This window comes from Empidonax traillii, unplaced genomic scaffold, assembly GCF_003031625.1.
Source record: "Empidonax traillii isolate 1590-97213 ecotype Southwest subspecies unplaced genomic scaffold, ASM303162v1 scaffold1139:size213905, whole genome shotgun sequence".
Classification (NCBI taxonomy): Eukaryota; Metazoa; Chordata; class Aves; order Passeriformes; family Tyrannidae; genus Empidonax; species Empidonax traillii.
Window position 1 is genome coordinate 164,729 of NW_020956332.1, and position 9,191 is coordinate 173,919.

The 9,191-nt window shown below is 69.4% G+C and overlaps 1 protein-coding gene across 3 annotated transcripts in view; it reads left to right on the forward strand.

Annotated features, from left to right (window-relative positions):
• The first annotated feature begins 7,065 nt into the window (after positions 1-7,065).
• PCGF1 (polycomb group ring finger 1) overlaps positions 7,066-9,191 on the forward strand; it is a 3,408-nt gene continuing 1,282 nt past the window's right edge. Inside the window, exons 1-7 of one of the 3 annotated variants that reach the window (XM_027905312.1) lie at positions 7,066-7,185; positions 7,615-7,720; positions 7,823-7,975; positions 8,435-8,506; positions 8,597-8,705; positions 8,817-8,850; positions 8,937-9,050. In XM_027905312.1, coding sequence (XP_027761113.1) covers positions 7,090-7,185; positions 7,615-7,720; positions 7,823-7,975; positions 8,435-8,506; positions 8,597-8,705; positions 8,817-8,850; positions 8,937-9,050 — 684 coding nt within the window. In that variant the 5' untranslated portion in view covers positions 7,066-7,089. The remainder of the gene's footprint in view (positions 7,186-7,614; positions 7,721-7,822; positions 7,976-8,434; positions 8,507-8,596; positions 8,706-8,816; positions 8,851-8,936; positions 9,051-9,191) is intronic. The other 2 variants (XM_027905313.1, XM_027905314.1) reach the window with 2 other exon arrangements.

A 9,191-nucleotide genomic window follows, 5' to 3' on the forward strand; every position in this document is an offset into this window, starting at 1 on the left:
CGCGGCCGCGCTCAGAGCCGGCGGGGCGCGGGCATGGCCGGAGGACGGCGAGGGGTGGCAGCGAAGGCGGTCACGGGGTGGCTGGTGCGGGACAGGACGCGGTGCAGGGTGCGGGTGCGGGCCCGGGGCAGGGTGTGGGGCAGGTGCCGGGGGTGGGTGCGGGGTGGGTGCCCGCTGCGGGGCAGGTGCGGGGTGCGGATGCGGGCTCGGGGCAGGGTGCGGGGCATGGCTCGCGGCCGCTGGCGGCCCCGGGGCGGGAGCGCGGGTGGGCTGAGGGCCCCGGCGGGACGCGCTTTTCTGCCCCTCTCCATCCGGACCGACCGAACTCCCACCGCCCGCGCCCTGATTGGCGGCCGCGCCCCTTGATTGACAGCCCGGGGCCCCGCCCCCGAGCCCCCTCCCGACGCCGCCGCCGCCACCGCTCCGGACCGGGTGGATGGGCCCGTCGGATCCCGAGCGCCCGCGCCCCGCCCGGCCCCGGGACCCCCCCTTCGCCTCTCCGCGCTCCCGCTCCACCCGCAGCCCCGTCGGGGCTCCCAGCAGGTCCTACCCCTCCCTGCCGGGGCGCACGGAGCAGCTCCTGGCGCGGCGCCGTTGTCCCGACCCGGGGCACGGAGAAGCCCCGATCCCGCCGCTCTCGGGGCACGCAGGCCTCGCACCGAGCCCGGTCCCGCCGACCCCTCCCAGAGCGGAGCAAAAGGATCTGGTGGCCCCGAAGCCACCGCGCCCTGTACGGGGACCTGGGGTTTGCCCCGGCCCACCCACGACACGGACCCATCCCCGGAACATGGATTCTGGTACCCCCGAGCTGCTGTTGCCAATTGCAGGAACCCCGGTTCCCAGAAACCGTCGTTCCCGGGGCATCGACCCCGCGCCGACTTGCAGTTCCTGGGCCATGCGGACTCGCTGTTCAGGGTGGTGGACCCCGAGACCCTCAGCCCCGCCACTACCAGTGATGGACCCCACTCCCCTGCCCTGCCTTTCCCGGTCACGGAGGCCAAGTCGGCCCCGCTGACGGGAGGTAACGGCAGCGGAGAGCGACGCGGGCTGGGCTGGGTCCTCCGGTGACTATCGCGACAGGGGCGCGGTGGCCCCGCGGGTGGGTCCCAGCGGCTCCCAGGCGGGTCATAGCCCCAGGTCAGGATCTGGCGGGGGGGATGGGGGGCCGCCCGGGCACCCTGGCGCCACCGGTCTAGGGCAAATGACATTACGGGGGCCTGCGCCTGTAAATCACGGCAGCACCGGGGGCTGCAGCTGCCGCACCGGGAGCACTGCACGCCCCGGGGGCACCCCACATCCCAGTGGCACCAGGCAGGCCCGGGGGCACTGGAGACGTTGCACACGAAGGCCGTCCACATCTTAGGGGCATCGAGCAGGCCCGGGTCAGCGGGTGGTCTCAGACACGCTGCAGTGTGGGGCTCCTGTCCCTGCATCCACAGCTCCGCTGGCCCTGCATGGGCACACGCTCGTGCCACCCTCGTGCCGGCCCCACTGTGGCACCGGGCAAGGCCAAGCTGCCCTTTTCCATACTGGGGTCACAATGGGAGCCCCCTGCCGTGGGTGCGGGTCCCTGTGCACACAGAAATGGAAAGGGGACACAGCACAGGGACCCTGCCCTATCAGGGCCATGGCTTCCTGGTGTTCCTGGCTCGCAGCCTGGCAGGTGCCGGGACAAACACCCAGTGCTCCTGCTGTGGCTTTCCCACCAGGAGAGAGCCCCTGGCAAAGGGGCTCACTGTGACCCCGTGGGGTGCAGCCAGTGGTGGTGGCAGCGGCGGTGACGGTGGTGACAGTGCCAGCGGCGGCAGTGACAGCGGTGGTGGGAGGAAATGGCCGGTGCTGGAGGAGGAGGCAGCAGCAGGTTAATTGAACCCGGAGCAGAAGGCAGATGTTGCCATGCCCAGGGGCTGAAATCTGCCAGGCTAGGAGATGGATTGGGGGGCTGGGATGGGGCCAGGGGTGACACAGGCTCACCCGGCGCCTGCCTGCACCGGGACCCGCCCCATGCCCACGGGGGTCTGCAGGCAGCACTGCCGGCCGGAGCAGCCCCCCTGCCTAGCGCCTTCCAGCAGCAAGGCCAGGGTTGCAGGGAAGGGCTGAGGGTGCTAAGAGAGTCGTGAGCCCCCTCCTGTCCCGGCTGTGGGTGCAGGGTGCCCCTCAGTGTCACTGCTTCGTGCCGCTGGCCCTGTCCACCCGTGGGCCACTGGAATGGAGGCCATGTCCCTGTGCCTGTCCCAGGGTCCCCTGAGCCACTGTGAGGCCAGGCAGGGTCCCTCCCCCTGGGACCCCCCACTGTGCCAGTACAAACCTTTCCTCATTTCTTGGCCACAGCAGGGACCCCCCACATCCTTGGTGTATGCCTCCTCCCACATCAAGGGGGGCCTGGCCTGGGGGTCCTCATTGGGCACAGGGGACACGTCCGCGTGTCAGGCAGAAACATGACCTGGAAGCTGGGTGGCAGGGATGGCTGTAGGGAACGCAGTGGAAAAAGGGGCACTTGCTTAGTTCCAGGAGGGAATCAGCCTTTGGCCACTGCTGCACCAGGTCCTGCCACCACCAGACCTGCACCCCCACCCCAACCCCCCAGGCCACCCTGACCCTCGGCACAGCTGAGCTGAGAGCAAGGGGGTCACACAGAGGGTCTGGCCCCTACTTGCCCCCCCAAGGGGCTCCTGCCAGGAACTGCCAGGGCCTTCACCCCGTCCCCCACCACAGCCCTGGAGTTGCCGGTGCAGTTGTGCAGCTTCGTGGTGCCACATTCCTGGTGCTGCCGTGCCGGCGGCCCCGTCCCCAGCAGCGATGCTGTGGGCACTGCTGCCGGAGTGGGGGTCGCTGGGACAGGTCCCTGCCTGCCCCCGGTGCCGCCGGCGGTCGCCCCGGTGCCCCGGCCATCGCAGCGATGGCGTGGCGGGGACTTGGCAGGGCCCCACTTCCCACCGGCCAGAGGCTGCCGAGCGCCCGCTCCCGCCCGCTCCCCCCCGTAATCTCATTACTGTTGGACGTCCCCTTCTTCCTCCCGCTTCCCCCCAAACCCGCTGGCAAACTGGAGGGACAGTCAGCTCCTCTCTGGCTGCTGGGTTAATTCTGGGCTAATTAGATGAACCAGCCCAGATTGGATTACTTTAGCCTGCATTTGGTCCTCCAGTCCTTGGCTTGCGGCTCCCGGGGGAGCTGCTGGCGCCTCCTGCCTCAATCAGACACTTCTTAACCGCATGAAACACTCCCGGTGCCCCCCGCCGCCCGCCCGCCGCGGGCGCCGGCACCCGGACAGGGTGCGCGGGGTAAGGCTGCAGCAGCCGGTGGGCGCGGTGCCCACCCCGACCCGCCCGACCCGCCGGGAGGGCTGGGATGGGGATGGATGGGGACAGAATAGGGCCGCGGTGGATTCGGGATGGGGTCGGGGGGGGATCGGGATGGGGTTGGTATAGGGCGGGGATGAGGTCAGGACGGGATCGATGTGGCCACTGGGGCTCCCGGGGCCCCGATGGCCGAGTCGCCCGGCCGGACGTCACGGTGGCCCTCGGCGTCTGCGCGGTGTCCTCGGGGAGGAGCCGGTGCCACATGGATGCGGGGGCGGCTGCACCGTGACGCCAACCCCCGGCTGTGGGGGCTGCTCGCCCCGGGCACCCCCAGACTGCAGCCCCTGAGGGGGGGGACAGCGGGGCCGGGGGCCGGACAGCCCCCGCCCCAGAGGGTGCCGGGGGCCCGGACTGAGGGTGCAGCTGGGATCAGGGGCAGAGGAGCTGGGGTGAGGGGCATAGCCTGGGCTAGAGAGGCTGCAGAGGTGCTGTGTTTGAACGTCTCTATCTGCGAAGTGTCCCAGTGAGCCCTGCCAGTCGGCAGCACCTGCCACGGCCAGCTCTGATGCCAGTGGGGCAGCAGCTGAGCCTCCAGGACTTCAGTGGAGTGAGGGCAGCAGGGAGGGCGATGGAGCAGGGGGCAGGAGGGGGCACTGTGGGAGTGGGGGGCACACCTTGGGCTCCAGGACAAGCAGCTCCAGCCCCCCGGTCAGTGGGGCCAGTGCCTAGGAGCCATGGGTAGGCACACCAGGACCCTCTTCCTTGCTGGGTGCTCCTTGGGGTGCCCGTGTACCCCCATCCCCACCTATCCAGAGCCCAACGCCAGCTGGGGGCTGCTGGGGGGTCCTGCCTGGCCAGGGGCTGTGGTGACAGTGCTGCCCATCCCACTGGGCTGGGTGCTCATCAGGGGCTGCCATGTGCCAGTGTCCAGTGTCCACTGACAGCCATGTGCCGGTGGCCGGTGGCCGCTGACAGCCGCGTTGCTCAGGGCCTCGTTATCGAAGGTTAATTGGATTCTGCAGATGCATTCAGTGCATTAGACAGGAGCTCAGTCCATAAGTGCCCAGCCCCCACTACCACAATGAGGACCCCTGCCCTCCTGCCAGGGATCCCTCCATACCCTCTGGGGACCCTTGCCCACCTCACAGGGACTGCTGGGAGGCCCCAGCCCACCCTATGGAGGCTCCTGTCCATCCTTGAAGACCCCTGCCTGCCTTGATAGGGTCCCCTGCCCACTCCCTACTGGCACTGCTGGGGACCCTTGCCCATCCCGCCTGCCCTGAGGTTCCCTCGCCTTCCCTAAAGGAGTGCTTGCTCACCTTATGGGGACCCCTGACCACCCTGGTGGACCCATCCATCCTGTCACAGCCCCCCGCCTGCCTTGCCATGGTTACACCATCCTCAGAGCGCCCATGGGGCCACGACCCAGCATGTGGGGCCAGTGTGGGGCTGGGCCAGGGGCTCCAGCCACGGGAAAGCCAGGACAGGATCTTGGCTCCAGCTGTGGTATAGTGGGACCGACCAGGGCGGCCTAACACTGCTGGCCTGCACCACTGCGATCATGAGCGAGTCTGGCCTCGGCCCAGCCCCAGCCCTGCTCCCACTGCGGTCACAAACACGTCCGGCCTCGGCCCAGCCTCGCTCAGCCCCAGCGAGGGGTCTGGCCAGGAAAGCCCCTGGCAACACTTCCCAGAAGGAGCCGCCCCGGCCCTGCCGCGGAAATGGAGCTGAATATCTGAGCAGGGCTGAGCTAAAAGCCTCAGCCCCGAAGCCCCACGCGGCCCTGGCGGCTCCCGCCATCAATTATTAACGGACAGATGGATCCGTGGCCTCGCGCGTGCCGGGCTGGCAGGGGCAGCTCCATGAGCACCCACTGCCGGGACCCCGGCCCGGGGAGGGCACCCTGCCCCCAGCCCCGTGGGGCCCGTGCACAGCCATCCACGGAGCCCACTCCTTGTCTGGCCGGGGCTGCCGGTGCCGGTGCTATTGCCCGGTGCCGTGCCGGTGCCCGGTGCGGTGCGGGCGCACAGTGCCGTGCCGGCGCTCATCACGGCAGCGGCAGAGAGCGCTGGCCCCGCTGTAACCCCCGCAGCCCACTGCCCCTCCCCGGATGGCTCCTGGCAGGTACAGATGGGGCCGGACTCTCCCCAGGCGGGGGTCACTGCCCCCGCCGCACTCTCGCCTCCCCGGAGGGGCGGGCACGGGGTGGGCGGGCGGAGGGGGCCGTGGTCCGCCCGGGGCGGGGGCTGGTCCTGCGCCTCTGCCCGCCGGCGCCCCGGCACCGGGAGGGGCTCGTGCTGCTGCCGGTGGGGTGCCGGGGCCCGGCCACACACCGTGTGCGGCCCGGAACGGGGGGCTGGGGGGACACCGGGGCTCGGCCGGTGCCGCACGGAGCCAAGGCTGAGCCGCTCCAGTCAGTCGCGGGGGGCCGAGCCAGTCCGGCCAGTGGGACTGGACTGGGCACACTGGGCTGACTGGACGAGCTGAGGTGATGGGAGCACGTGCTCTGACCGGGACCGGGATCTGGACCAAGATCAAGACCAGGACCAGGACCGAGACCGGGATCGGGGTCAGGGCCGGGAGCAGGAGCACCCAGACCCGCGCTATCCCCGGCTGTGGCAGCCCGCGCAAAGCCGGTGACGGTGTCGGAGCAGGGCTGGCAGCGCGGCTGTGTCCCAGGAGCTCTGTGCCGGGGTGGTGGGTGCCAGCCCTAGCCTGGGGGCCCTGCCGTGGCCCCCTGCCCGTTCCCACCACATGGTAAGCAGCAGCCTCTTTCCCGCCGCCCGGGCTTTGGTCCCGGGAGGGTGCCCAGTCCGTGAGAAGCCGTGTGGAGCTGTGGGGGGCACTAAGAGGCCGTGAGGGACCGTGGCGGCCCTCTCGGCTCAGCTCGACTCCGCATTAGCGCGGCCGCTGCTTCCCCTGAGCCAAACCCCATTAGCACGGCTCCGATTGCGCCGGAGGGCGCCAGCGCACCGGCATCCCCGATCTGACAGCGTCATCCACCGGCACCCCGGATCTGACAGTGTCATCCACCGGCACCCCGGATCTGACAGCGTCATCCACAACCCTGTCAGCACCCAGCACCCGCAACCCCAAACGTCAGCACCCAAGCACGCCGACACCCCGAGATGCCAGCACCTCGATACCCCAGCAACATCCTAGCACCCCGAACAACCAGTGCCATCCCCAACCCTGCCTGAACCCCGGCACTCCGAGCTGCCAGCACCCCAGTACTCCAACTCTGCCAGCACTCGGCATCCGAAACTGCCAGTGCCAGCACCCCGGCACCCCAGACTGTGCCCCTGGACCCCCACAGCCCAGCGCTGGGTCCCCCGTATTCCCCCGCTCCCCCCGTATTCCCCCCGACCCCGTTCCCCGCCGTGTCCCCCCGCTCGCTGCGGCGCTCTGCTGCCCCCTGCCGGCAGCCCACGGCACCACGCGCACTCAACGCCCTCTCTGATTGGCGACGGCTGCTGCCTGTCAAGAGAGCGCCCCCTCGCTATTGGCCATCGCAATTAGGAACACCCCCACCTTTCCCCCCCCCGAGCACAGCAGGTCCGGCAGTGGCGTCTCCCGGTGGGTCCCCCGGTCACGGACAAGGTCTGGGGGGTCCCGGGATCCCGGAGGTCTCTCAGTGGGCCGTGGTTAGGGGTCACCACAGGAGCGAGCCCACGCCGCCCGCCTCGCCTCGCTACGCGCGGAGCACGCCGGGAGTTGTAGTCCCGTCGCTCACCGCGGCCCCGCCCCGAACCCGGAAGTGCGCGGGGCCACAGGCGTAGGCGGCTCTAAGATGGCGTCGCCTCCTCAGGGGGGCCCGATGGCCATCGCCATGCGGCTGCGGAACCAGCTCCAGGCCGTCTACAAGATGGACCCGCTGCGGAACGAGGCGAGCGGCCGCATCGGGAGGGCGGGAGGCACCGGGAGGAGGCGGAGGCGGCAGCACCGGGGCTGGCGAGAGCAGGGGCGAGCCGTGCCGCGGTGCCGCCGCTGCGGGGCGCTGTGAGACCCAGGGGCGGGGGCGGGGGCGGGGTGTGGCGAGAGGGGCGTGGCCAAGGAACCGGGCCGGGCACTGCGCTGGGGGGACCCGCGGCCCCCCAGACCCCCAGAGTCCTGCTTTATGGCATAGTAGGGCAAGACGGGGGGCAGCCTCCCGAAATCCCATTTTCTGGCATAATTAGGGAAGACAGGGCGGTCAGCCTCTCAAAATCCTGTTCCCTGACACAATAAGGAAAGGCAGGAGAGGCTCTGTGAGCCAGGCGGTTTCCAGGTGAAGGGGTCTCAGGGGCTCTGGGTGAGGGATGATGTGCCCCTGCAGGAGGAGGTGAAGGTGAAGATGAAGGAGCTGAACGAGCACATCGTGTGTTTCCTGTGTGCCGGGTACTTCATCGATGCCACCACCATCACCGAGTGCCTGCACACCTGTGAGTGCCCCCACCTCTCCCTGGGGGGCGTGGGGGGCTGCACGCCTGTGATTGCCGTAGGGGTGCAGTCCCAGCCCCACCCCAACCTGTCCCTGTCTCCAGTCTGCAAGAGCTGCATTGTGAAGTACCTGCAGACCAGCAAGTACTGCCCCATGTGCAACACCAAGATCCACGAGACGCAGCCGCTGCTCAACCTCAAACTGGACCGGGTCATGCAGGACATCGTCTACAAGCTGGTGCCCGGCCTGCAGCACAGTACGGGGGGCTCAGCAGGGGTCCTGCAGGGATGGGGGATAGGGGCTAGGGCAGGGAGGATGTGGGGCTGGGGCACATGGAGGGAGGGAGGGACCGAGGGGGCGTGTGGGAGGGAGAGTTGAGGGTGCACTAGGGAGGGATGGGGGGCGTGGGAAGGAAGGATGGGAGGCACAGGAAACACATGGTGGGCACTGGTGTCCTATAGTGGAGAGGGGCCATGGGAAGGGGTGTGAGGGATGGCACGATCAGGGGTGTGTCTGTGAGGGGATGGGGATGGAGGGGGGACAGAGTACTACATGGAGACAGGATTGGGGACAGGAATGGGAATAGGGACAGGGTCCCCAACCTGTGGTAGGGGCTTGGTGCAGTGAGAGCAGTGGGGAGGCTGAGGACACCCAGGGACCCTCCTTGGGGGCGCACAGGTCCCAGGTGTGTCCCTGAGCCCCCTCTCACCCCCAGGTGAGGAGAAACGGATCCGGGAATTCTACCAGTCCCGTGGCCTCGACCGGGTGACACAGCCCAGCGGTGACGGTGGGCCAGGGGGGCACGGGGCGGGCACAGGGGATAGCCAGCCGTGGTGCTGGGGACACAGGGGGCTGACTGTGCCCCCCGTGTCCCCAGACACGGTGGGGGGTGACCCCATGGGGCTCCCCTACAGCACCTTTGACCACTCGCGCGCCCACTATTTCCGCTACGACGAGCACGTCTCTCTCTGCCTCGAGAAGCTGAGGTGAGTCCAGGGGGCTGCAGCCTCTCGGTGGGGTGGGCAGGGGGCACTAGGCATGGCAGCGCCCCAGGCCTCCAGCCCTGAGACTGGACACGTGTCCCTTTCCCCCCACAGCTCCAGCAAGGACAAGAGCAAGGCTGTGCTGCAGGTGAGTGGGGGTCCCTGCAGCCCCCAACCCTTGCTTGGGTCCCAGGGTGTGTGTTGGGTCCTCGAGAAGGCGTGGGGTCCCCACAGCCCCCTGACCTGTTCTGTCCCTTGCAGCAGAAGTACGTGAGGTGCTCGGTGCGGGCGCAGATCCGGCACCTGCGGAGGGTCCTGTGCCACCGGCTGGGGCTGCCCCTGCAGCACGTGAGTGGGGGTCTGCAGGGGTCACACTCAGGGGGTGGTTCTGGCCCCAGGGGGATCCCAGCCCCCTGACACAGCCCCCTGTGCAGGTGCAGATCCTGTTTGACAACGAGCCCCTCCCCGACCACATGACGATGAAGCAGC